The sequence below is a fragment of the Triplophysa rosa genome, linkage group LG15 (assembly GCF_024868665.1).
Source record: "Triplophysa rosa linkage group LG15, Trosa_1v2, whole genome shotgun sequence".
NCBI classification, from domain to species: domain Eukaryota; kingdom Metazoa; phylum Chordata; class Actinopteri; order Cypriniformes; family Nemacheilidae; genus Triplophysa; species Triplophysa rosa.
In genome coordinates, this window is record NC_079904.1 from 5,288,965 (window position 1) to 5,316,959 (window position 27,995).

The window sequence follows — 27,995 nt, forward strand, 5'->3', positions numbered from 1 at the left end:
TGATAGCGGTGCTTGTTTGCGGCCGGTATAGGAAGACCCTGAGACACATCGGTCAGCCTTCATCACTTTTCCCGCTCTGACGTTCCCGGGATCGCCTATCGATCTGTTTTCCGACCGAAACGTGGCAGCGGTCATGGACAAATATAGAGATAACCAGATGGTCGGGATATTAACAGTATCCACTGGGCTGTCCAAACAAAACAATGCAACGCTTTGAGGTTCACGTATTCAGTGCAGTTTTTAGCAACAGAAGTTCTCAAGAAAAGTTCATCTGGATTTAGAGAGAGGTTGTGTCAGTGTGGTTTAAAAGGAGAGTAAATATTTAGGAAAAGTTTATCAAAAAATGAAAGTTTTGTCATTGATTCCTCACACACGTTGTATTTTTTAGGGCTGTTAAATGATTAATTGTGATTAATTGCATCCAGAATAAAAGTTTGTGTTTACATAATATACAGTATGTTTGTGTACTGTGCATATTCATTTTGTATATTTATAGACACATGCATATATTTGAGAAAAATACAAAATGTAAAAAAATAAATGTTTATGTATCATTTCAATTATTGGTAAATATAAATAAACACACCTAAATATTTCCTAAATATATATACTGTATATATACATGTATTAATATGCACAGAACACGGACATATAATATGTCAACACAACACGTTTATTCTGGATGCAATTAATCGTTTGACAGACCTCATTTTTTTCTCTGGACCAAAAAAATCGAATATTTTGATGAATTGTTATGGGTGTCATACAATGGCAGTTTATAGTTTTTTTTTTAAGGACTAATGTTACCATTTCAGTGGATATATGCCTCTAGCCAATGAAATCAGTCAACTTTTGAATGTACTACAAATTTATAAGTTTTGATGAAACAAGTATGTGACCCTAAAACTGTTTCTCCTCACAGGACATATCTGGAAGAAGAGCTGACAAAAGCCAGAAAGAAGCCCAGCCTGAGACCCGACATGTACCAGAAGATGATCGAAGTGGACTCTGACGCGCCCACGCCCGAGGAAAACGAACAGAAAGCGGTCACAAAACCGCGCTACATGCAGTGGAGGGAAACCATCAGCTCCACGGCCACGTTAGGCTTCCGTATCGAGGGCATCAAGGTGAGATTTCTGCTTCTAAAATCGTGATGGAACTTTGACATTTAACACTTCCCCTTCATGTGAAACCAACAGCATGATATAGAACAGAAATAAATGATATTGCACAAAACATTCGGATTAAATGGCATTTTAACTAAAAAAAAAGATTCAAATTGCAATCTGTAACTTTTGCCTATTTATCCCCATTTCTGTTTAAAACATAAAATTGCAGGTTGGTGATTCATACAGTACAAACTTTCTCTATATGTAACTATATCTTATTTTTATTATTAATGCCAAATATTGTCAAAATAACTGAAATCAAGTAATATATAGGCCTCATTTTATTTGAAAACCTTTAGTTAAGGCACTAAAATAATGAAAGGAAATACATAAAAACGTATTTTTAATAATATAAGAGTATGAATGAGAAATCTCAGTTTGACTGGAAGTGCATTTTTTGAGGTTTTGAGACATTGTTTGAGACATGTGTTTTAATGAAATCACAGTCTTGAAATTGAGGTGAGGGGGCAGGATTGGTCCGTCTCAAGAGGACGGTCGTGCCTGAATGTTTCTGTCATACACGCAGCCTGTTTGTGGCACGTCCATTGAGCCCAACATCGGTCAGTGACAGGCCACGGCCCTCACAACACAATTTCACTTCCGTAATTCAGTTCTTACATGGCTCCACCAACGTAAATACATCCTCATTAAACATGTCAAAAAGACTCACTGCTGTTGTACAGCTAATGAAGTCAGTCCAGACAGTCATGATTCCTTTAGGATGAAGAAGAGGAGATTAGCAAGCTTGCTGTCAAACTAATTTTTGTGAGATTTATGGTTAAAGCAAGAATGAAGAGATTTGCTAATAAGTTTTAGTACGATCAACTTAATAGAAGACATAAGTATATATATAAATATACAAAATAACACACAATTGCTTTTTAAAGTAAAATAACAGTTTATTGTTTAGATAGTTGTTAGAAAAATGTAAATGTAAGAAATAAAATTAAAAATACATACATAAATGTAATAAAATAAAATGACATTAAATAATAATAATAATAAAACAAAATGGCAAAATATTAAACTAAAATGAGCTTGAAAACAAAAAGTATAAGAATAAAAGCCTATTTAAAACACTCTTTTTAATAACTAAAAACAAAAAAAAAGTAACTCTGAAACTAAGACATAAATACTGGTTGAAAATTAAGACTTTATGTCTGATTTCTTGTAACTTGCACCTTGTTGTGAAGTCAGTATTGGTGCTTTTATTTTCCCGTTCTGGTTTGACCCCCCACAATTCCCCTTATCCCTATACAGAAAGAGGACGGTACAGTAAAGAGGGACTTCAAAAAGACCAAGACGAGGGAACAATTGACCGAAGCCTTCCAGGAGTTTGTCAAAGGAAACAAGAACATCCTGGTAAGTTCATGTTCAAGTATTTGTGCTTTACGGCCCATATGAAGCTCCTCTGTGGTCGACAGAGGGGAAGCAGCAACAGGTGGAGCAGAACTCTTGGCCCCCCCGCCGCCCCCCAGGGTGGTTTGTGAAACTTGGGGTTTCCTTTGTGCGGTGCAGCCTTTTAGCATTGTAGATGTTTGAAACCCAGAGAAAGCCCACCTGCAACTGTGTTTGTCAGGGAAAGCCACTTTTAAAGCACATGCACCATTATATTGCCCAGAAATTCACACATGCAAATACACACGCTTTGCATGATGCAACAGGCTGACTCACGTCAATCTTTGTGTACTTGTGCTCGGGGAATTGACTTGCTGTATATGAAATGAAGGTGTATGGCATGGCAGGGTTCCCTTCAGTTTGGGTGTTTCCTCAGTGTTAAGCCCTTTTGGCAAACAGTTCCGAAGAACTTTGTCCTTGGCTTCCAATTAAGTCTCTATTTATTTAACAGTAACACCATGTTTGTCCACCGTGTGTCCTGGAACTTTACGTGCATCCTGATTCACTTACAAGTTCTGATTCATCTGATGACTGTGCTTTACATCTAACAGATAAACAAGCTTGTGTTTCAATAGTCGGTGTATAAACAACATCCTCAAGTTCAAGAGCTTTAGTGTCATTTTGCTGTGTGTGGAAACATACAAAAGGAATGAAATGTTGCGTTTCACAGGACCACAGTCCTACACGTTTAACATGTAACATAAATGTCCACTAAGGCTTTCTTCTGAGGTCAACGTCATTTTTCAGTTGTTTGCATTGGAATTTTGTTTGTTTGCACTGATTTTACAAGGTTTTTCTATCCACTTTTGTTTGTCGCCATGAATTAAAAACAGAATTGTGCATTGTTCAAGTATCTGTACAGTACAGTGCTTTTTCATTGTTTTTACTTCGGAACAATTTTACCTTTACATTATAAAGCATATATCATGCATTTTACTCCACTACATTTCATAACTACATGTTTTTAACCTTAAGTAAATTAAAAATGTAGTACTTTCTTACTTTAAAAATACTTGAATAAAACGAAGTACTAGAATTTTAATGCATTCAACGTAGAAAGACTACATGTCGTCACTGTCCTTCTGAAACCTTGGCTGTCCAAATTCACAGTTTTTCAGCAAATGGAAAAAAAACACTGCGGTTTTTAAATGATAAAATACTGTGTTGTCAGAGTGGACAAGCACTTTTTAAATGGTTTTTTATTGGTTAGAAATGTGCAAAGCCCAGTGACAAACATAACAGTTGACTAATAATGATGATTTATGGCAAAATATAAAAATCATGAAATTTGGAGATACAAGGTTTCAGAAGGACAGCAGTGATATATTCATGAAATGTAGTGGAGTAAAAGAGTATATATGCTTTATAATGTAGTGAAGTAACATTTTTCCAAAGTAAATACATTCTGAGAAAGTACAGACACTAAACAAATGTTTAAAACAAAAAATATCGTCCACCTCTGGTTTAATCACATTGCAGGAGGGGCGGAACAAATACAACAACAACCAACCACCACATCTTGCTTGATCGTATATCTGTACAACAACTGAAAAACAAACGCAGAAGCTAATATTTCTACCTACGAGTATCTGTGTTTGTACCGGATATCCCCGGCCACCACAATATTAATATTTGTTGATTAAACAAAGTATCTTTGAAATCAGATATTGGTACCACACGGAATTTCTGTATCATGGCAACCAAAGCGCCACTGCTAAAAAAACCTGTCAAACACCCACAGCCTACGTTTTTAGATTTCAGCCACATAAAAAATGCTTCGGTGGACACATATCCTTACTCATAAAACATGAGTTTTATGACACTTATCATTTTAAATGTAAATATTATTTTTTAATTATTTTTGTCTTTTACCCTACAGAATTCCTATCTGAACCGCCTAAATGAGATCAGAGACACCTTGGAGGTTTCACCGTTTTTCAAAACACACGAGGTAAACCTGTTCTTTATTATTCTTAGACACACATACAAAATGCTTCCTTGCACCGCCCCCATGTGATAAACCGTAATAGCATTTATGAAGGTGTGGGAAATGAATACATGACAGCATCTATGAAAAGATCAGCTTTTAAACATCTAATGCCTTAAAGGAGACATCAGATGAAAACCCCACTTTTTCGGTGTTTAAGTGCTATAATCGGGTCCCCGGTGCATCTAGCAACCCAGAAAACGAGAAAAATAAGAACCCAGTAAGGTTTTTTTTGGTGTGCCTTTCCCTGCAAGCATGTGAGAAATCGAGCCGTTCAGATTTCGCTCCGATTGTGACGTCCAAAGCGGATTTTATTAGAATGTTACCGCCCCTTAATCTACACGGTTCCACCCACCGCGCTCCGCCATTGTTGTTTTCACAAGCGACAGCGGTGTACATGACGCCATGGCTAAAGTTCATGGACAACATGCAATGTAGTCGCTGCACAGAGTCCAAACCTAGGAAGAGACAGGAGTGGATTTATTTTATTTTTAGTGGAAATCCATCAGAAACCATAAGTAAAAACCTGCTTGTTTGTGCGAATCACTTCAAACCGGAATGCTTTTTCAACCTGGGACAGGTTGAAAAAGGATTACAAGCAGGATTAGCTGATGTAAGTAATATTTATCAACAGTCTGAATTGACGTGAATGTACCGTATATATAGGAGGATAACATTAGCATATGATAGCGAAGGGAGCTAAGTCAGTCACGGGCTAAATAGAACATTCAAAGCCAGTGTTAAACTTACTGTATATAAGTGCAGACGGACACTTGGAGTTTAGCTGTATGTACTGTATGTTAATACACTATGTGCATTAATATGTTTAGCTGCGGCAAGCTGCTAATGAACAGGGGCGAACACTGGGGTTAGTTTCGTTTTAAACGTCTCAAATCATTCGTGCTTAGGCTGAAAAATCTATCACAGCAAACTAGCTCTCACGTTGTGTGACAAGCGCTAAAATCCATGTAATTCCGCTGAGATCTGCAGTGGATTCCGTGGATTTTAGGTAAGCATACACAAGGTAAGCGCATTAGGATGCGCTGTTTGCTGTGACTGATTTTTTTTGTCTCCGGACGAATGATTTGAGACGTTTAAGACGAAACGAACCGCAGAGGAATTCAGGAAATATAATTTAGCTAAACCATTGCCACTACACGTGTGTTGTGTTGACATGCCGGACGGAAGGGGGGGGGGGGTGTGCGCTGTAACTCATTATCATTTAAAGAGACATGCACCAAAACGGGTTGCTGTGAGCATAGCTGTTTTGACGAGGCAAAAAGGGTTTCGTTTACACAGCCATCGAGTGTTTTTAAGCAGAATATGTTCCATACATTTCATGAAGACCCTAATAAATCATACCAACTTGTTGAAAGTGCTCGTCTGAGGAGAACTTTAAGCTAAAACAGCAGCTCTGTTATGTGCAAAGCTCGCCACAACCTTTATTAGTGTTTTAAGTATTATAAAGAAGACAAATACACTTGATACACTTCACACTCCACAAGTGTGTCAATAAAAGGAGCTAAAACAGACTTTGCAAACACAGTGTTGTATATTCACATTCACATATAACAAAAGCAAACTTTACTGTGGACAAAACAGCACAGTTCTTTGCAACCGTCTGTTTAAAGAGCCATCGTATGTTTGCTGCACAAATATCAACGTAAAACAAGATATTTACATCTATTGTGCACGGCATGCGTTTATAACTCCGCCTCTCTCTCTCGCTCAGGTGATCGGCAGCTCTCTCCTATTCGTTCACGACAAACGGGAACAGGCAAGAATATGGATGATCGATTTCGGCAAGACCACTCCGTTGCCGGATGGCCAGGAGCTGTGCCACAGGGCGACCTGGGTGGAGGGTAACAGAGAAGACGGCTACCTCTACGGCCTGGACCACCTCATAGACATTGTGATCTCCATGCTTGCTACTAATCCCGACTAGAGATTTCATCTTCTCTGCCTGCCCTCGGGGCGGGTCGCCCGCACTACAGTTCCACACCTCGCTGGGTTACCCTAAAGCTATCCTAACCGATCTTACCAAAAAAGCAAACTGTAAAATTGAAAACGAAAACGCCGCAGTGGCCTTTAATGAGCGTGTATGTTTGTAAACTTGTAGATGCTGTACATATGTAGTGTAAAAGCCAGTGTTTTAGCTCAGGATGTGTGTGAATAGAATCTTTGCAGCTTGATGCTTTAACAGACAGGTGGATTTTTAAAGTCGCAGTCCGTTTTTCCCTCTCATCCACCTTTTATGCCAGTTCTTTTGTTAGTGTTATGGAATAATGTCGAGTACTTACGGTTGCACTTGCGCTCTTTGGTTTACACAGACGTTGACATGCGCTTGCAGAATCTTTTATATTATTGATAAGTGGGATCCTGAAAATTGAGCTTTTTTAGTACTGCTGTGGGAAAGTTCTTTGTAAATATAAGCTCTACGTGACGGATATCTGTAGATTCCAGAAGACAAAACAGTAGCTAAGTGAATGAACAATGTATGCTGTTTACGTGCTTTTGTTTCTTTTACCTCCCAGAGCGATGACTATTTGTAGCCTTTAGTTTACTTGCCACTGGTTTGTTCTGGGCTATGATTTCCCAGCATGCTCTGCATGTTCAACATCACTGAGCAAATGATGTGCCACTACAGACAATATTATGGGGCTGTCAAACGATTAATCGCATCCAGATTCGCATCGCATCGTTTGACAGCCCTACGTAAGAACACAAAGGTTAACTGTTGCCAGGTGAAAAAAGTGCACTAAAATACACTTAAAGGTATTTAAAGTGCTCTATTTTGGAGTAATTTTGTACCTAAAATACAAATTATTAGTCTTTTTAACAGCTGTGCTATTTTAAGACTCCATGAATAGAAAGCTATGTTTTTAGTATATTAAATACAAGATTAATAGAGTACACTTGAAAGTGTAATTAAATAAGTGTATTTTAGTGCACTATTGTTTTACCTGAGTTTAACTATTAGGATAATCGGTGAACATTTTATTTAGTATTTTGTCTTGTTGAATGTACTTTGATATCTGTTATGTGACTTTCCATGCAGTACAAAAAAAGTAGATCTATTATTTTTTAACATAAGCAGAATTGGCAAGAAATATGTAAACTTGTGAGCACAATTGTAAGTTTTACTGGTAATCTTAACATGTTTTGGAGATGTTGCACATGCTCAGAAAATGTCTTTTTTACACCCAGCCACCATTTTTATTTGAAAAAAAATCTAAATTTTATAACAAGTTTTAAAACTAGCCTACTCTCTAATCCACCACTAGATCCTATTTAGATATTTATACTTGCAAGTTTCTAACCAGTTTTAAGTTAAGTAGTGTTGTGTGTCATTTTACTAGATGCCTGTAGTAGAACAAATGAAAGGATCCATGCGGTGAATGGTCTTACTCTATGCTTTCATGCTAAACAAATTCATCATATTGACATTCCTTCATAATCCAGTGTGCCCAAAAACAGTGAATCAAAGCACCAAGGTTATTCTCAGGAAGGGCATAGCAGAAATACAGACGATGATGTAAGTGTCTGACACTACCAGTTTGTGGTCTGTTTTTAAGATGACATATCTTGACTGGTGTTTGTCTGTAAGAATCCTTAAGGGCTGTAAATGGCAGGTGGTGAGCCCAATGACTTTTTTGGAGCTCAAGGAGCTACAGATCGTAACCTTATTGTACACATATGTTGATCCAAAACATGTCAACTATTCCACGCAGTTTTAAACATTCCTGTTGTTATGAGAAGCTTGAGAAATATTGTTCTTCCATTGACAAGCGCCTGAGGTCGCAGTGCCTTCGTACGCTCGCTCACACCTCTTAAGAACGCGTCATTTTTGAAGGTTTGATTGTTGTTTGCATGCCTATTTGCCATGCAAATGCCCCATCTCTGCATACCCCCAGACACAGAGATATGCTCCAAACAAAATATTGCTGGAGATAAAAACTAATTTGTTGGTCAGTTATGGAAACCAGACCTGACAGCAGAATAAACGCAAACGGTGATTTATCATTGTTGATGTAGCCCCGGGTGAGGAACGCATATGGCGGACGTACTATTTGATACGTCAGCGTGAATCTTGTTAATGACCAAGGGTAAAGAGGTCATTGAGAGGTCTCAGAGTACATCATCATAGGGTTCCTCATTTGTACCCATGCTTTACTCAGTATGAGAGATGTGCTGTTGTCTAATAAATGGCCTTTTACGATTGACGAAGGAACTGAGAACCTTTTCTCAAAGCCTTGTGCTGTAGTTCCCCAAACACAGATTGAAAACGGAGAGAGGAAAATGTAGAACTGTTTGGTATATGAAGCCTTAAGATTAGCTTTAACAGGCCTGACAGATGTCACTGAAATATTTGTTCGGAGAAATGTCAATCAAAAACTCGATGGCGAGAGTTTGTGTGGTAGCCTACTACAGTGGAAGAACAATGAATTACGCACCCTGTGAATAAAGTTAAAAGCATCATAGCAAAAATTGTGCAGTATAATAAATACACAATCTCCAGTTATTTCAGTTTTGTCCATTCTGCAAACTAAACTTGTCCAAAGAAATGGGAATAGGTCTCCCCCTGCTGGTGTGATTCTTGTATTACAAAGAACAAACTAAACTGACCAAGTTCCTGCCCTACACATTTTACATTTCATGCCCTTTTTGTGTGAAGTCAAAATTACGGGGACCTCTAAAGGTGTCATACGCATACTCATATTTATATATTGTTTTTTGTTACATTTTGCACAAGAACACTAAATGTAGCTGCATTGTTTTATTTTTCATGTTTGTTCGGCTGTACCTCTCATACTTTGGTGATGTAGTGGTTCACTGTAATGTAAGCTAAGCTCATGTTGCTGTGTAAAAATGTGCAAATGTTTTCAGAGCCTGTTCTTTCTCTTTGGGACAAATAAATCTCTGAAACCAGTCGGATTTGTTTTGTTGCAATGAGTTGATGGTCAAGGCCTGGGTCCTGTTTGGTACGAGGACGTTTACATAACATCAAATTGCTCCTTTGATCTAGATGTCATAAATATGAATGCAAAAAATAAGAAAAAGATAGAAAGATGTCATTACTTTCATTCCATAGTAAACATAATGCTTATAGTCGCAGTGACTGTTTTTGGCCTCTTCCCCTTTCCTATAAATTAAACTATTTTTTTCATGTGAATTACCTAATAAAATAAGACTGAACAGACATTAAGTATATTTTAGGAAAAAAGTTTTTATGCCTTGGACCTATCCAAAACATGATATACCCCAAATGCACTCTTTGTGGATTTGGGTAACATTGATAAATGTCAATGACATTTGTTAGCAATAAAGTAAATAATAATAAATAAATAAATTCACTGTAGTTTAAAGTCTATTCAAAACTATGCAAAACTGTTTTATTCATTTCCTCAAAGTACGAAAAATACATCACTTATTCTATCACATTCTTACTCTAAAACATTTGAGATAAAGATCTAAACAATAATTTATATCAGTATTCTCTGTCGTGGTTACATGTTTTTTTATCATCCATGATCAGATTGTCTTTGGTGTGGGTAGTGCACAAACTAGTTATTTTTATCTGATAGCTTAAATTGTGAAGGTTAAGCAGCTCAATTTTCAGTTTCTCTTGAATAAACTGGACTTCCTTATTTAGTCATACTTGGACCGAGTCACAGTGCTGGCGTTGGGATGCCGAAATATTAGCCCGGGGAGCAGTCAGCTTGGAGTGAGGCCATGTTCAAGAGTCAAGAAGTCAAGAAGCCTCACACACACCCATACTAATAAAAGGATCTAAAGACGAAAAATAAAGTGTGTGACCGAGCACTGGCGTCAGAAACAGTAAAAATACTTTGAGTTATAGATCAAACCTCAGCTGAGAGGAACAGGCAGAGCTCAGGATGAAAAAAGGTCAAACTGACAAATGATCGTCTATGAATAGGATCATAAGACATGGGCAAACCTTGAGTCATAATTCAGTGAGATAAGTTTTTGGTTGCTGTATGAGGAGGCTGTGAATAGCCTACTATTAAAACATTCAGGATCAGATTTAGGATTTAGGATCAGAGATTAATCATGTATAGACAAAGCACATTTAATTTGAAGATCAGTATCCATCTGATGGTTTAAATCAAAATGGACATGGTATGGAGGCTGACATAACGGGCAGGCCCCTATGTGTTAATAAACGGTAATATTCTATAGTATTATTTCATATAGTGACAACTTGCTCCAGTAAAACTGTCATACTGTATGTATGACCCCAATTGTTACGGTTCGTGACGTCATACAGACACGAGCAGCTGGTGGGAATTGCATCTTTTGAATTCTTCAGCAGCAGCCTGGGATCTGCTTTTCTTCTTTCTGAAGCGTGACATACAACATCAAAATAACTGTAGTGACAAAATGTTTAAATGATTATTATTTGGCCATTAATTTAACTTTTTGAATAGTTAAACAGAAGGGAACAATTAAGAGTCGAGGCTCGCGCTTGAACACGTCAGCGCGCACCCGGCCCAGCGCCGCTTAAATGAATCAAAATATAAAAGCAATATAAACAATATTGTAATCAAAGCAACTTTATGTGTTTAACAATTCTTTTTTAGTTGATCGAAATATAATTGTTAGGGCAAACGTTAGATACTATGGGCGCACCCTGTGGACAAACAGAAACGCTCAATTGCCTTTGTTTGAACACACCCCTTTCTCATTATAGACCATTGAGAGTTCGTCTACAATTATCACAACTAATGATCACCAGCTGGGATTAATTAGGAGCAAAGTGTTAAAAGCCACCTGGATGCTGTGTTCAGGTAAACAGAGGGTCTGTTAAACTGGCGCATTAAGGCTCATTGTCCTGTAGTTGTCATTATTTTGTATTATGTTTTATTTATTTTTCCACGAAGGAAATGGGGATTGAGATGTAGGAGGTGGTTGCAGTTTACAAATGAGAACGTACACGTTTGTTTTATGGTGTAGCTAGCTGGTCAAAGTGGTGCTGTATTAGAGCGCCATCTGGTGGCTCCATAACCGAGAGATAAAAATCTCCCCACGGAACACGCATCTAGTGTTTAGCTAGACTGGGAATTTGAAGGGAATATGACTTGTCTGGTCAGACTGGTTAGCAATTCCGTTTGATGTATGCCAAAATACTCCAAAGACACTGACAAAGGATGTTTGACTTGCACCTCTCCAAGGGTTTAAATTAAATGTAAACATTTAAAACTTTAATGTCACAGCTAGCAACCATGATGCACGAAACTTTAAAAGTGGAGATTTTCTTTTTTTCAAGTGTTAGATAAGTCTAGTGTCCGTGTACTCGGATGGTCATTTAAGTTTGACACCCTTTTTGGGGGTGGGTGCTGGCACCAGAGCGGGTCTCTTGTCTGTATATGGACACAAAGTGATTGAAGATGCCGTGTATATTTCAGGTTTAGACCTCAAGCCCTTTATTTACCCTTCTCCTTTCTGTTGTAAACAAACCCAGTGACCGTGGTCACGACTCTTTGTGGTACAGTAGTTTGTTTGGCGTATAAAACCAAACACATGAACTAAGCACGGTTATTCACATATGAAGATATTATATTAAATGGTTACTGCAACTATTCATGGTGCCTCTGCTTGGGTTTATCATGAGAGATGAGAAAAACCAGTGAGAATCAGAGGAATGCATTGTAAAGGCTTAAGATAATAAAAACACTCAACAGCACAAAAATCCAGCCTTATTTGGGAAAAGAGACAAACCGTTACGATCTAAAAACAGAGTCGGACATAATCCTACATTCAAAACGTTTTTGTGTGATAAAAGCTGCAATAAAACCATAAATGATGGCAGATTTTAAAATTAAACTACAAATTAACTGCTTGAACTACAGTACCACTATAAATTATTGTAACATTTAAATATTTTTAATTAAAAAGACATGGACAATGACTCGATCGTTACTAAAAATCAAAGTAAACTTGCATAACACGCACAATGCCACTTATTTTGAATGAAGCATTAACATCAAGTATTTAACACTTAAAGCTATAATTTTGAAAGTAAGACCGATGGCATTTGGAAAGTCAGCATCCCTTTCCATTTTTTCCATGTGATCCACAGATTTACAGTAAGAGGTGGATTTTCTAGGCAGCTTGTAGACATCCAAAAAGACAGATCCCTTGAGTCCCATTTAAAGCAAAGATGTAATTTCACCAAATGCACTTTTGACACATGGCAAAGCAGAGATTAAACTAAGCAAAACAAATATTGTGAAAATGGCATGAGAGCTTCTCCTTTGGATCACCATGTCTCACGCTTAATGTTTGTAAAACATCTTTTATTTTCCCAAGAGAGGACGTCTTGCCTCTTGTCTCATTTGAATTGTGTTAATTTCAGTAAATTGGGTAAAAGCCTTGAAGTCACGTCTCTGTATTCAATAATGAGCCTTTGTGGCCAAACACTTTCTTCCTTCAAGCACTGTATTGTTATTGCAGACATCAATCTCTAATTAATGTAGAGAGTAACAAAGTTACTTTATTTCAGAATGATTTTGTTATTTCATGTTTGTACGGTAGGTTAGATACTGTCATTTTAGTTAAAAGCATGACAATGATAAAAAATACATTTATTTAGCAAGAGTGTGTAATGTTACAAGTTTTGGTCATGAACCTGGATTGTGAGCGTTTCTGTAAACGGTACAAAAAAGACACACTCACTAAAATGTCACTTTCAAAAAGCAGAATTTATTAGACGCTGCCTCTGACATGTACAGAGGTGTGACAGGTTACAATTCATTGTGTAAGTCTGCTGAGCAACATACGTCTGGCTGTACTAAATCTACGCCTTTGGACTGAATTACACTGATGGTTTTTAAACAGCACACAAATGTACAATTCACTTTGTATACATAAAAAACCCTCAAATACATTCACAGCAGAGACCAGCTAGTATCTATTCATATTAAACAAAGATTCAAAATAATTTAAGACCTCAGAAATGTAAGAAACCATATAAATTCAATTCATAATATTTTGCACATTCAGCATCATATATTTTGTTTGTTGCATTTACAACTGGTGGTTAATTAATCAATTTTAAAATCGCTATGTTTGGACTTCTGCACTTTGCACTGCGCCTTTTCCAGTCAAATAACAATAACTCTCACTAATTGTGTTATTTCATACCCTAGGCATGAGTCAATTAAAGTGAGCAGTCGCTATGGCAACTGTCCCACTATTCAACAACACTTGTTTATTTGTCTGGGTGTTGGGCTCTGGGTTTTAGGACTAACAGAGATGAAAAATAACGCTGTAGAAAATCTATAGGGCACAATGTACAGATTTTTTACTTGTATTTTGCAACGCATTGCATTGTGTTAACTGAAATGTTCATAAAATGAATGTGTCCTGGCAAAAAAATTACCAGTACATTTTTTTCTTTTAATTATTAACAGTAAAGAATGCATCCCTGCAAAAAAATGCATTGATTTGTAAAACAAACAGATAAATATACAATGTATAATGCTTGATTTGAGTAATAAAAACACGGCACACTAAAATACTATAAATACTGTAATGCACATGACCATTTAAATATTCTGTGTAATGTGTACTGTATTCGCACAGTAAAATGTTGTGTGAGAAGCAAAATATACGTTATAAAAGGAATAGTTCACTGAAAATTTAAGACAAAAAATCTGAATGTTATTTCAAACGTATGACTTTTCATAAGATATTTTTGTTACCATACACTCAAAGTGGATGGGGGCCATGTCCTTCTCAAAGAAATGGTTCATCCAAAAATGGTTCCCATTGACTTTCTATTGTAGGAATAAAAATGTACTATGGTTAAGTCAATGGGGACCATTTCTGGGTGAACTATTCCTTTAAAGATGTGAAGCTTTAAGAAGGCCAAAGCACCATAAAATATAGGAAATACTGCATTATATTCAGTGATTTCTGAAGCTGTTTGATGGGTTTGGACAAGAAATTAACTGAAAATTTATTTACTAAAACCTCTTTGCCTAAAAATGTTGACACATGGTCACCATTAACTTTATTTTTAATTAAATAGCAACTTAATTTCGGACATTATGCTTTAATAAATACTGCTGCTTTTGTTGTTCATCAGTAAAACATTGAAATGATATGGAAGTACTTTTTTATTTTTGTGTGAACTATTCCTTTAAGCCTCCCTTTATTTGAGCTACATTGCACATTTGAAAGCACTTTTACATACATTTTACAGATGTGTAGGTTATTAGGTGTATTTGTGTCGATTTAATACATGTTAAGACTACAGAGCACAGCAAGATTAAATAAAAGAATTTTCCCTGTCAGGTGTAAGGTAGACAGTTCACATGTGCACAACAGATTCACAGTCCACTGTCCCTCAGCAGTCAGGTCAATTCATTCAGTACCTGAATATATATAAATATATATAACATGAGCTGGACTGAGAATCAACATGTGAAATCCCTGGATCTCCCAGGCCATGTGGGTGCCGTCTCAAAGCTCCAATATGTGTTGGCCGGATGGCATGGGAGAAGGTGCACATTCCAGATTTGGAGGGCAGGAATCAGAGCTGCTGGGGGGCGGCCTGCTCCCTGTAACCTGTAAACAGAGGAGCAATACAGAGTTTATAAGACGGGTGGTACATAAAAGCCAAATGGGTGAACTGAATGGCTGAAACGGAGCCTGGTGGTTGAATAGCAGGACGTAAATTGCAACCTTTTGATTATAAAGTCTCAAAAGCCAACCCATGAACCATGAATCCTGTGCCTTTTATCAAAGTACTTTAAAGGGATCGTTCAGCCAAAAATTAAAAATCTGTCATTTATTTACCTTCATGTCATTCCAAACTTGTATTACTTCTGCAGAACACAAAAGGTATTTTATAAAATGTTGGTAACCGAACAACACTGGTCCCCATTGACTTCCATTGTATGGACAGAAAATGACTGCGACATTTCTCAAAAAATCATCGTTTGTGTTCCACTGAAAAAAGAATCAAAGGTTTTTCCATCTTAAATCAGGATGAATGGTGACGATTTGTTTATTTTTGGTGAACTATCCCTTTAAGAACTAGCTCAATATGAAAGTTTAATTTATTCAATTTGTTTGGGGATTTCTTGATCATTTACTTTCCGTGACCTTCAAGAAGGCACCTACATTACAGAAGATATCTTAAGTACTAAATGATGGTTTTATTTCCTATAAAAAGTCTTGAGGAAATGTTTAAACCGACCTAAATATGAAAATAGCAGAAATGTTCAACTACCACCTGACGTGAGCCTCACTCGACACATCAATCGACCATCTGGAGCGGTGACTCATATATTGTCATCTCCATATATCACTTTAACTGGGGGTTGGCATTTTATAGCAAAGACTCAACAATCTCCACCAACACTTAAATGTGGGCTTTATCTTGCAGTATTTACTGTAGGGTGGGCTTTAGAATGGAAATGGATTAATGACTCCAACAAACTTAAAACGTCACATTAGAACATTAAATGATGTTAATAAATCAACGCATTAAAGCTGCAGCTTAATAAGGTTAATATACATTTCAAATCTGAAGCTTTTGCATGCAAACCATTGTGCTGCGTGTTTTAAGGCAAGCGTAAGCTGTCTTCCGTACCACAAAGGCAAGGTGCTGAAATATCTTGTGAAAGAGCTCAGCGTGCGACTCTGCTGTGGTGCATCTCGGCAGACTCCGTATGATGTCTCGCCTTTGCTGGCCTTCTATTCTAATGAGCGCTATGACTCTACTGGCATTTAATAGACAAAAAGTGGCTCAAGCAGACTGATGGGAGACTGGCAGATGGCAGGAGGCACATTGTCCGAGATGGATCAGATTCAGAATGAGCTTGCAGCATGTGTAGTGATGAGTGACTGAACGGCAGACCTGTATCAAATACTTTGATGCTATTGATGATAATGTCATGCATTGTTTTATTACATTAATGGCCACGTCGCAAATTATGCAAGCGACAGCCATCAATTTAAATGTGGGAGTGAATTATGTAAATGTATTGTTCTGTGTGTATAGAATACGGGAGTCACTCCTGAAATTGTGATGGCTGATGTATGACAACCATAGCAACATTTTTGGTGTCTTGTGGCTAAAAAAACAAATATGATGGTTACGCACTTAAGCGTATAACACACTTAAGCGTGAGTTTTGTAATATCTTTTTTGGTTCAAGAAAGTGGTTGTAATCGATCACGTGGATGATTTTTTTAAAAGTTGTATACGTTACAAAAAAGCTTATTAATGTGTGCTATTGTTACACTTTAAAACTCAAAATTAAGTATTATTTCTCAAATACTTTACGAAGAAAGATTTAGTTGTACATGTACACTTAAACCAAAATGTCAGCCAATTTAGTCCAAACCCAGGTAAGAAATAGTGTACTAAAATACACTTTATAGTACACTTCCAAGTGCTTTTCGCACATTAATTTGTTAATATACAAAACATATAGTATTTAGTCATTATTTTCATGGTGTCTTAAAATGGCACAGTTGAGTACACTTAGATCTTAAATTTCTTAGGGGCGGTTTCCTGGACAGGGATTATCTTAAATCAGGATATTTAAGTCATTTTACAAAAAAAAAACATTACAATCGCACTGATATATTTTAAGATCAGTGTAAGTTGTTTTTGATCAAGAAACCTCTAACATTTAAGGTAGTCTGGGACTAGGCTTAAGCGCTGTCTGAGAAACCGCCTCTTAAAGTACTAAACAAGTTTTTTAAAGTGTATTTTAGTGCACTTTCCACCTAGCAAGTAGAATTGAAATGGTACATTTACAAGTATACTAGTACTCACTACAAGTATACTTTAAAATTAGAAGCTTTTGAACTTGAAGTGAACTTTTTTGTAAATGTATATTGTGTGTACAGAAATAAATAAGCATTCAGACGTGGAGTGTCGACCGTATATAGCCGTAGTGTGTACGTGACCAGTATTTGGTGGTGCATCTTTAAATGTTCTATTTGAGGCAGGTCTGAAGATGAGTTTTAACAGCACAGTCAAATCTCAGGTTCACTTACCTTCAGAGACTTTCAGTCCGAACCGCCATGAGGTAACAAAATAAATAAATAAATGGTTAGAAATATAAATCAATCAGTAAAACGCAACATGCAAATTCAAAAAATCTCAGGTTATACAACGCATAGAATGCTGAAAGACTATATCTCCGTGTTTCATTAGCACTATAGACTATACTGTGAGTAGCGTTAACCGCCTACACGGAGCAATTACTGTGGCGCTTTCAATCCACTCCTACCAGCAGACTGCTCTAATAGTCATTGTTCAAAGGATTCTGGCACCTTCTACAGCCCTGGAAGGCAGGGATGGTATTATCAGGAACAAGAATGATGCGAAATCGGACCTGAACAATGTAGCCTACATCCCACAGCATCCTGTAATCTTCACTTACACTTACTACGCATGTTAAATTGTCAGACACGGATTTGTGAAACATCAAGTACATAGTGTCTCGTGGATTTTTTATGCAAAAACGCGTTTGTGTACTTACTGTAAATCCCAATGTCACTTAATTTAAAGACATACTTGCAAGAATAACCATGTCCATTCCCCAAAATATGCTCATGATCCAGCCCACCATGACGATGGCGGTGAGGATCTGGATGAAGGCGGCTGCGATGTTCAGCCAGAACACGCAGCACATGTGTCTGTCGGGCAGGTCTGTCCTCGCTCCGCACAAAACCGTGAAGGCTGAGATGAACGTACCTGCCACAAAAGCACAGTGAGAGGCTATGTCAACGTGGTTCTTTTGTTTTTACATGTTTTAAAACAAGCAATATGTCCTGACCTGACTGCCTGTAATGAACTCGTTAATCACGTTGTGAATTATAAAGTACATTATGGTCAAAGTCATAATTATGATGTAAAATATTAATATTAGAGCTTGACTAGATATGATTAATAGTGTTCAGACATGACTGGTTGATTTGTATGACTTACTGACCGGAAAGAAATACTTGTGATGTGATAACTCTTGTGAAGAATGTTAACATGTTCTCTGAATGCATGGACAATGTTTAACAAATGCAAAACGATAAACCGGCAAACAGGCATGATTTAAATATACATAATGTACATAAAACAGAGCAAAGAGAAAATAACAATAAAAAAATAATAATTTATCATTTATATAAATAAATAATTATTTATAATAAATAAATAAATCAAACATTGGTCCCGAATTGACTTCCAATTGTATGTACACAAGATATTTTTTCTTATGTCTTTTGTGTTCCACAGAAGACAATTTTGAACAAAAGGGTGAAAAATATACCATTTTTAGTTTTCGGGTGAACTTCAAGGCAGTTATAATGGTAGATATACTATAATAGGGAGAACAATAGTTAAACCAAGAATCATAGCTCACAGAAGTAATGAATCTCCCTAAGAAGAGACAGTTGAAAACCCCCTTAAAGTCACCATGAAATCAAACAGGAAAATGTGTTTCACACAGTGTTGCAGTGATTATTATAAATGATTTATCCGTGCACACCATTATTATTATTATTTTAATTCATTTGCGATTATAATCTTTAATCAAAAACATTAAGCTCCTCTCCCCCTCAACAACTCTTCACCACACGACGTAAGCAACAAAAAAGAGGTAGGACTACACTGTCCAATGGCCAGGCATTTTAAGTCTTTGCCTCCAGGCCCAACTTACAACAAACCAATCAAAAAGGGATGGGCAAAATAAAGCCCGGCCCCCGCCCTACATTTTTTCTAATTTCAGAAGCCGTTTCACTCGGATATACGTCACGATATGGAAAATAGGTCAATCGCAACTTCCCTTTCATGGTGACTTTAAAAGCCCTGGATACTGTCTTTTCATTTGTTGACAGTGTGGGCTGGTGGTATGCTTGCCTTTTGGAGAGGAACTGGGAAAAAAACTCACATTTATCTTTTGGAAGGGGCTTTCCAAGTAGAAGGGGAAAAATCATTTGTATCCATTTCACAGTATCTTTTTCCCATGGCCCTTATACAAACATTATTCTAAGAAAGCAGTCATAGCACAACAGACACCAAGGAAGTGAAGAACGAATGTATAAGATGGAATGCTTACTCCCAGTATTCACATTTATTTAAATGGAAGCCGATGTGACCCAGTCTGTGGAATTTTTTATGTAAAAAAACAGTAAATCACAAATGACTTCACAGACTGGGTCACCCATTCCCACTCAGTCTATACTTTTCTTTTAGTTTTGGTTTGTGCAGTATAACCATGGACAAAACCTAAGTGAAACGCCTTGGATGTATGCAGCTGGGCAATTCCGTGAAAATATCAACCTTACCATGAAAAAATAAAGTTTTTACCAACAGTTTTTACTTTGGTAACAGCACAGATTTTAACATTTGGTGGTTCAAATACCCATGTGAGATCTCTCTTCAAATTTGTAAAGCATTTGTTTTATTTTTAGTGCATGGTTTTTCATAGTCAGGTAAGTGCCATTTTCAGGATTGTCACATCCATAACGCTACATATTCCTCATAAATGGACACATGAAAATTAAGATAAAATAACTATTTTATGTTCTATAAAGAGGCATCCCTTCTCCATTAATTGGGTATTATTGCTTCAGGATTGTGCATTTTATTTCACAGAAATCCTACAAAGTTTATCGTCTCCCAAAAAACACGTCCTTTTTTTGTCACATCCATAACGCATGTTTATTTCCCTTTTTTAAAATAGAAAATTTGTTCATAGACTGACATTTTTTGATGTTTAGACTCTATCAACAAGGGTTTAGTAAAATATAAACAGATGGTTCAATATATTTGTAACAAATTCATTCTCTGAGCATTTTTATGTCACGTCCATAACGCAAAATGTCACGTCCATAACGTTGGAATTGCCCAGCAGTCTAATTACAGTCCATGATGTGAGAACCCCCTACCCCACCACATTAACACACGCACACGCACACACACACACACACACACACACACGCACACACACTCCCTATGAACAAGAGCTACACTGGTTCAGCGGCAGAGGGTCCCCGGCCCCTGCACATTAGGCTCACAATGACTATAATTTTCTTCGGCTTCTCACACATGTGCCCGACTGCCAGTGTAGGAGGTTAATTATTCTGCTTTGTCTTACTCGGAAGAAAGAGAACCAGAAAGAGAGCGAGAGTCTCAGGTGTGAATGCAGGTTTTGAAAGCGCTAGGTTGTTTATACACATGTTTGTGACATAAACCCATTTGGTAAAAACAGTTGTCATGACCCTCAATGTTGCCGCGTGGAATGGAAAATCATTTATCTCTCTGCCCACAAGGCTGAGCGAGAGCCTCGGTGGAGCTTTCGGATGCGCCACTCAGGAAATATTTTCAGGAAATCATTAACAAGCCGCCTCTCTTGTTGATTACACAATGGATTGAGTTTGTTCAAGTCACTACGTATGACAAACTATTTGTTGGACGTGGAAAAAAAGACAAAGCTCTTCTGTCTTGCTTACGACACCTTTTAACATTTTAACAAGGTCCGAATTGCTCCGCTGCTGAGGGTGGAGATAAGGTTCGATTCACTCCGTCCCTAAGGGTGAGGAAGAGGACTGATCCCCAGTACATTTATTAGCCCTAGTCTAAACACTTCCGGATCGACAAAACTGTTCCTGGTTTTCGTGGTGTCAATGAAATTGAATCATCTAACATGATGCATCAACAGACAGCAATGAAATTGCACCCAAGAGGTTGATGTATAGCAGACACATCATGAGAGATGAAGGATTAGCCTCAAGGTGGGCCTTGAAGACATGCACGGAGACACCGGAAATTGAAGATTGCACAACAGCTCAATGGCCCATATTTATAATAGCACAAGGTTGCGAGCCAAGACAGCTTGTGAAAAGGCATGACAAAGTCAATCTCATGCCTACAGCCATCGCAGTTCCAATCCCTTCTGTGAGATTACTCATCACACATCCATTCCTCACAATAACACCCCTTTATAGAGATTTCACTCAGACCGATCCGTAGCTAATAAACATTGCATGAAATGTTTTTTTTTTATTAAATATGATTTTTTTCCGGGGTTTTTTCAATACCTCAAAGTAACAAACCAAAAGTTCTTTTTCCACATTCTGTCTGTAAGGTTTTGGTAAAAGAAAGTGCTGCCATCAAACGCATCAGTGATAATTGTGATTAATAGCTAATATATTGACATTAAATAAATAAGAAAATATTTTCTTTGCGTCAGGGATGCTTGATGGTACTTAGTACCATAAACTGCTCCCAGTATTAAAAAAAGGCAATGGTGGGATCCATCCACTAACCATTCATACTGACGGCAATACCGTGCAAAAAAACTCAGTGACCACGTTTACATGGACGTCAGTAATCGAATTATTTGCCTTATTCTGAGTAAGCTAATATTACGATTAAGGTGTTTACATGAGTTGCTTTAAGAATATACCTTTCGACGTTCCCTCCATAATTTCATGTATCAACAAACAGTTCGTCTTCGCCATGGTACCACATACAGTTTTTGGTGTTTCATTTATTTTCTAGAATTGTTGGCATCTTTCTTGTTTCCCGTTCGGACCAAAAATGTGCTTTCTTGCTTGAAGCCATGTTGTTTGCCGTAAAACGAAACGGCTGTCCACTGCCGTGCGTGTGTGTAACCTGTCGCAAAGTGCCGTGAAAGTTCCTACGCGCCGGTAATAGTGCGATTAAGGCGTGTACATGTCTATTCCGCACTTCGATAATGCGACTAAAATAGGAGTACTCCACCCGTCTTAATTCGATTTGTGTTTGTGGTCAGTATGTGCAATTTACTAAAGAAACTCTGTCTGTCTGTCTGTCTATTTGTCTAAAAAAAAAAATCTTGTTGTTCATTCTCTCCTTTGCTTACTCCAGCTTTAATCCTCCTAGTAGCATGGCCTTGTAAACTAATGGTACTGTTTAGCGTGTTGACAAAATGTTCCTCCTTGTAAGTCGCTTTGGATAAAACCGTCTGCCAAATGAATAAACGTAAATGTAAAGTACTTTAAAATAAATGCAACTTTAATTTGAGCTTCTCCATTTTTACTGCAATTTTGAGACAAAATTCTTAGAATTCTTAATTTAATCTAATTCTTACAGTGTTTATTTGGTTTTTTTTTCCTTAGTTTTAATTCTGTACTGCATAATTTTGTTCCTGGTTTGCATTGCAAAGTACTGTTAAAATGATGAAAATGAGAAATTATGATGTAAACATCCGATTACATCACAGCATTCTTCATGGCCTTGAATTATTCAGTCTATTATTAGCTTGAATCCACAAGAGAGTTCACACACGGGCCAAAGGTTAAACAACATAGTCCTTTACGTGACGGTCACAGGATTTCTGTCTTGGCTTTAAAGAAGACCAAAGAGAAGCTTTTAAAATGTATTAATGGAATTTGAAATTAAATCCAGGCTTCATTTTTCAGCCCGGTTAAAACCACATACTCCCTTTTTTTACCATTTTAAGTGCTCTGCCTTGGAATGAATTCACGGACTGGCTTATCTCTTTCAATCTTACCACAGACAGGCAAGCAGCCCTCTGCTAGCATCTGCTGTCATGGAAACAAGAAGAGCACCAGGGCTAGTGTCATGGGTACAGTTCAAAGAGTGTTGGGATATAGTATCCACATGAAGCGTTCGACTTTATGACTGAGAGTTGCACATGTCATTTTAAATCTACAACAATCCTTTAAATCTGACTGTTTATGAAGATGTTTTCAGCTTAGTTTTAGATCTGTGTGGTTCTGAACATTCAATAAAAAAATTTAAGCATTTTAATAGGTATGACTTTTCTGGGCACATGGACCCAAATGATACTAGTACAATAAACTGTATTTCTCTCCATTTCAGAACTTGACTAAATGCAAATCTTTACCATTTACAGACCTTAAAGGTCCAGTCCAGTGTATGAAATTTAGCACCATCTTGGGTGAGGTTGCAAATTGCAACCAATGGCTCACTCCACCCCTCTACCCTCCTTTTTGAAGCACTATGGTGGCTGACAAAGGACAAAGATGTCGTCACGTTTTCACTTCTTTGCCGAAGGAGATAATGTTTTTATGAAATGCGCTAGAGCAGTTTGTCCGTTTAGGGCTACCGTAGAAACAACATGGTGAATTCAATGCAAGGGGACCCACGGTGTATGTAGATAGAAATAGCTCATTCTAAGGTAATAAAAACGATCTGTATTCTTGGATATGAGAGCCGACACAGTCTTAAAGTAAAACAGAATATATTTTCTAGCGTCCCTGAATACATTATGTAGATGAACGTACAAGACTGATAAAACTGTGAATCCAACTGTCAAAATAGTTTTGGTGCCATATAATGTCAAGGCCTTAAAATCACATCAGCCAAAAATCAGGTTTAAGATATAACTTTATATTATTTGCAGTGTTGAGAAAGCAAACCTTAGTTCAAGGAACCTTAAACTAAATGGCTACTTAAAGGGAAAGTTCACCCAAAAATGGAAATTCGTTCATTTACTCACCATGTCATGTCATTCCAAACCTGTGTGACTGACTTTCCTCTGCAGAACACAGAAGATATTTTGAAGAACGATTATAACCAAACAACACTGGACCCCATTGACTTCCATTGTATGGACACAAAACCACTGCGACATTTCTCATAATATCTTATATATACAGGTCATATACAAGACAAGATGGTGAGTAAAAATTTTTTTGGGTGAACTATGCCTTTAACCAGGCTAAATAACATACTTTATAATATTTGTTGAATCTATTGTATGAAGAACCCCTTTACAATCAAGGGAAATTTTGTGCCCAACTGTGTGTAACCAGACATTTAGTTTTGGCATGAAATCCACAAACATGACCCTCATTTGGTGCACATGCAAATTAACATAATTTAATGCTAACGTCATCTGGCGCACAGTGCATACCCTGCCAAGTATCTGCAATTAAAGGTGAAGAGAGCAGCTTGTACACTAACTAGGGTGGTAACGTTCTCTGACAACCAGAATGCAGTCTGTGCGCTAAAGTGAGCCCCATTTGGCTCTTGGCATTTTATCATCACCATCCAAACATGGGCCCTCTTGTCATAATATTCTGCTCTAGTTTATGTGTAAATGAATGTGCTGCAGACATGAGCAGGGTAAACCATTCCGCACAGTTCTGCTCTTAAAGCTGCCATAACACACGCAGTTTCTGCCAATCTCATATTAATCTTGAGTACCTATACAGTAGTATTGCATACTTCGTATCTTCGAAGAGTCTTTAGTTTGATCACATTTATAAAAGATAGATACAGCTGTACGATTATTTCTGGAAAAATACGACCTCCTGGGGGTGTGCGGGGGGAGGAACTAAATCACGAGCACACAATACATCATCGCAATACATTATCCCTGCATAACTATTGATTCACTATAAGTTTGTGTTGTTTACGTTATGCAGGTACGCGCCGATTGCCAACAAAACACAGACATGACTTAGTTTCACTTCATGCGGTTCATGTCCGGTATCTTTTAGCACTGGGACCGTGCCATCTATCAGTTTCAAACAATCTCCAAATCCAGCGTTATATCCACCGTTTATACAACATAATATCACTGAAATGCCGTGAACAAACAAACACACCTCGACCTCTCTCTATCGCAAGAGTAACGAGCTGCAGCTGCAGGCCCACAGCGCAGCCAATCTTGATGGAAAGCGAGTCTTCCTCGCTCGTCGGTTGGCGGTGGGCGGGCTATTTCGTCTGCCTTGCCATGGGAGTGCTTTTCCGGGAGAATTGCCCAATAAGGGACTAAGAAAAGTTGTTACGAAACGGATTTTCATGTTAAAAAAAAACTTTCCGAAACCTATACGAATGCTGGGGGAGTGTATCGAGCACAGAAATACTACGTCATACGTCCAACTCGTTTTTTGACAAGTTGACCATGTTAAGCATGAGAAGCCAGCATGTTTAACATTGTAAATAAGTCAGAATGCATGAAACACTGTTGCATGGCCCCTTTAAAATGCATCTTGGGTATTTCAATTCAACATTACGTGAGAGGCAATCATACAGGACAGAGAATTTTATATGAGATTTATTTAGTATCTCTTGTTTCAATAAGGAGCAAATGGTAACGTAAATCTCCAGTTTCTCAAAATGTTCTCCTACAAAGGACCCAGAAACTGCATGTGTCGCCCCTAGTTTCAGGAAAAAACTGTCGGAAAATGCTTGGATTCAAAGATCTAAATTTTAGAGATTTCAATATGAACTCTCTACATATAATATTTCTCATTCTTTCATGTCAAAACGATCAGAGCTATCCTATTAAAATCTTTAACAATTGTGCATGTGTGTTAAACCTCTAAGAGAAAGTAACAGACTGTGCGAATTCTCCAAACAAATAGCGTGCATTGATTTATACTAAATGCATGCAGACCCACGGATCGCTTTCACAAGACCTACAGCAGAAGTACTCCATGTCCTCCAGAGACCAGAGGGACTGGCTGAAATTTGATAAGAGCCAATGAAAAAGCTATGCTGTAATGGACTATAAGATTAGATGACATGAGGCACGGTTCCAGTGGGGGTATCCTGATGGATGAAACCAATATTGACAAACATGAGAGGGCCACAAGTGGCCGAGTGAGGCGGTAACAAGCTCGACAGTTGTCATTTAAATGTTAAAACTAACTGCAACTGTCAGTGCTTGGATTTAGAGCTCTGCAACACAAAGCACCTCGCACCTTAGACAAAAACTGAAACCTAAAGGTAAAATATCTATGACACCAGGGTGTGAGGTGAAAAAGAGAGAGGCTAATCTGATGTACAGAGCTTTATGATCCATAAAAGACTGGAGAGCCCAGAGGTATCAGTTCAACCACCCAGACAATAACACGAATTAGAAGGGTTCAGATTAGGAGCGTACCAGGTTTGAGTTTCATTGCTTTATTTCAGCTTTGATGATCATAACCAAAGAACATAGTGTTAGATTCTTCTACTGTTCAATATTTCAAAGATATACATTTTCCCGAAGGTTGTAATTCCCCAAGCGTATTAGACTCTGATTAATATTCAATATCACATTTACATTTATGCATTTGGCAGACGCTTTAAGCGACTTACATTGCATTATACTATACATTTTTGTTTCTAATTATGTGCAATCCCTGGGATCGAACCCATGACCTTGGCGTTGTTAGCGCCTAACCACTGAGCTACAGGAAAGCAAAGCACTGTACTGTACAAACAATACAGTCATTAGATTTAATGTTTCTAATGCTGTCAAACTGCAGCAGCATAATTGTGAGGAAATAGGAATCCATTTGGGCTTTGGAAACCTCCATCATGACCAATCTATTTGCAATTAAGAAGAGAGGCTGTCTTGTAAAAGGAAGAAAGGAGATAACAGATAACACAGAAGACCCAAAGGTCAAACTATGATCGAGAATCAGGGTTGACATGACAATAGTACGCTTGGATGAATAGATCAGCTATGAAGGAGAAAAGGTCAAGTTATCAATCAGGGCAGATGGAGTGGGTGCATTTATTCATCATTAACATTGTCTTGACTGTTTGTGTGGTTTGTTGTATGCGTGGCTACAATTACGCACGAGCTGAACTGAACCGGCTTTGGGTATCTTGACCCTAAATGTCTGCAAGAAACTTGAGCGGATTTTTCGCGTACAGACGCTTCAAGTGAGCTCCGGTGATTTGTGCAAAACGATAGTATTATTCCACCAATTGAAAATGTAATAAATAAAACAAATATAAACATGAGTGCACATGAATCAATGTACGACTGAATGCGCGAATAAACAAATACAATGAGCCTTGCGTAAAGTGGCGTAACTCTACATTAACCCCGATTGTTAGTATAAACGAATGTATTCTCCACAAAGTATATAGGATAAAAAGTAACCTTTTGCCAAAACATTACTTTAATGTCACACTAAAAGAACTTGTTGATGAAATACATCATTTAGGACCAACTCACAAAACAATACATGTAGCGTAATACAAGATATTATACAGAATGCAGAATAAACACGGTTAATTCGCACAGGTGGCTCGGTTGTGCACAAAAAGCAGATCGCCCTCGGTTACTCACCCAGTCCGGGCACAAATGTGTTGAGAAACAAGCAGAAGACAGCTACTGGAAAAGGCATATAGGGAATGGCAGCGCGTAAAGGTCCTTTCTTCTCCCTTACTTGGACAACAACTCCGCTGGTAGAAGATGAAACTCCTTTATCGTTCATTTCTGTGTCTTTCCGGTCCATTTTCAAATTAAGTAAACTAACAGAAAACCTTAAAATCCTCGTTATGGTGTATACAGGACACTCAGGCGCAGTGAGATGTTGAAGTCAGTGCGCGAAGTGAACGGTAGAGGCGTCACGCTTACTACAGTGTCAGTGAGTGACAGTACGTACAATACATTTAAAGACACAGTGGCGTTAGTA

The 27,995-nt window shown here is 37.7% G+C and overlaps 2 protein-coding genes across 5 annotated transcripts in view; one reads left to right on the forward strand and one right to left on the reverse strand.

Moving 5' to 3' along the window:
• Positions 1 to 9,484, forward strand: part of itpkb (inositol-trisphosphate 3-kinase B) — a 35,170-nt gene extending 25,686 nt beyond the window's left edge. For both annotated transcript variants that reach the window (XM_057353125.1, XM_057353124.1), the window contains exons 5-8: positions 923 to 1,127; positions 2,430 to 2,531; positions 4,447 to 4,518; positions 6,287 to 9,484. In XM_057353125.1, coding sequence (XP_057209108.1) covers positions 923 to 1,127; positions 2,430 to 2,531; positions 4,447 to 4,518; positions 6,287 to 6,499 — 592 coding nt within the window. In that variant the 3' untranslated portion in view covers positions 6,500 to 9,484. The remainder of the gene's footprint in view (positions 1 to 922; positions 1,128 to 2,429; positions 2,532 to 4,446; positions 4,519 to 6,286) is intronic.
• A 3,779-nt stretch (positions 9,485 to 13,263) lies between these two features.
• stum (stum, mechanosensory transduction mediator homolog) lies at positions 13,264 to 27,925 on the reverse strand. 3 transcript variants are annotated; one of them, XM_057353805.1, is made up of 4 exons: positions 27,647 to 27,925; positions 18,118 to 18,297; positions 17,595 to 17,630; positions 13,264 to 15,147 (listed from the first exon to the last, which is right to left on the reverse strand). In XM_057353805.1, exons 1-4 carry the CDS (start codon positions 27,813 to 27,815, stop codon positions 15,113 to 15,115), a joined length of 420 nt encoding a protein of 139 aa, XP_057209788.1. In that variant the 5' UTR covers positions 27,816 to 27,925; the 3' UTR covers positions 13,264 to 15,112. The 3 variants fall into 3 exon arrangements, with proteins under 3 accessions (XP_057209788.1, XP_057209789.1, XP_057209790.1); XM_057353806.1 differs by having other exon boundaries at positions 17,595 to 17,603; positions 27,647 to 27,924; XM_057353807.1 differs by lacking the exon at positions 17,595 to 17,630 and having other exon boundaries at positions 27,647 to 27,924.
• Positions 27,926 to 27,995: the final 70 nt, after the last annotated feature.

Coding starts and splice junctions, on each gene's coding strand:
- stum (XM_057353805.1), bottom strand. CDS start 27,815: ATGGACCGGAAAGACACAGAAATGAACGATAAAGGAGTTTCATCTTCT. Junction 18,298..27,646: donor CACATTTGTGCCCGGACTGG/GTGAGTAACCGA, acceptor CTTTTGTGGCAG/GTACGTTCATCTCAGCCTTC. Junction 17,631..18,117: donor GGACATGGTTATTCTTGCAA/GTATGTCTTTAA, acceptor TTATTTATTTTG/TTACCTCATGGCGGTTCGGA.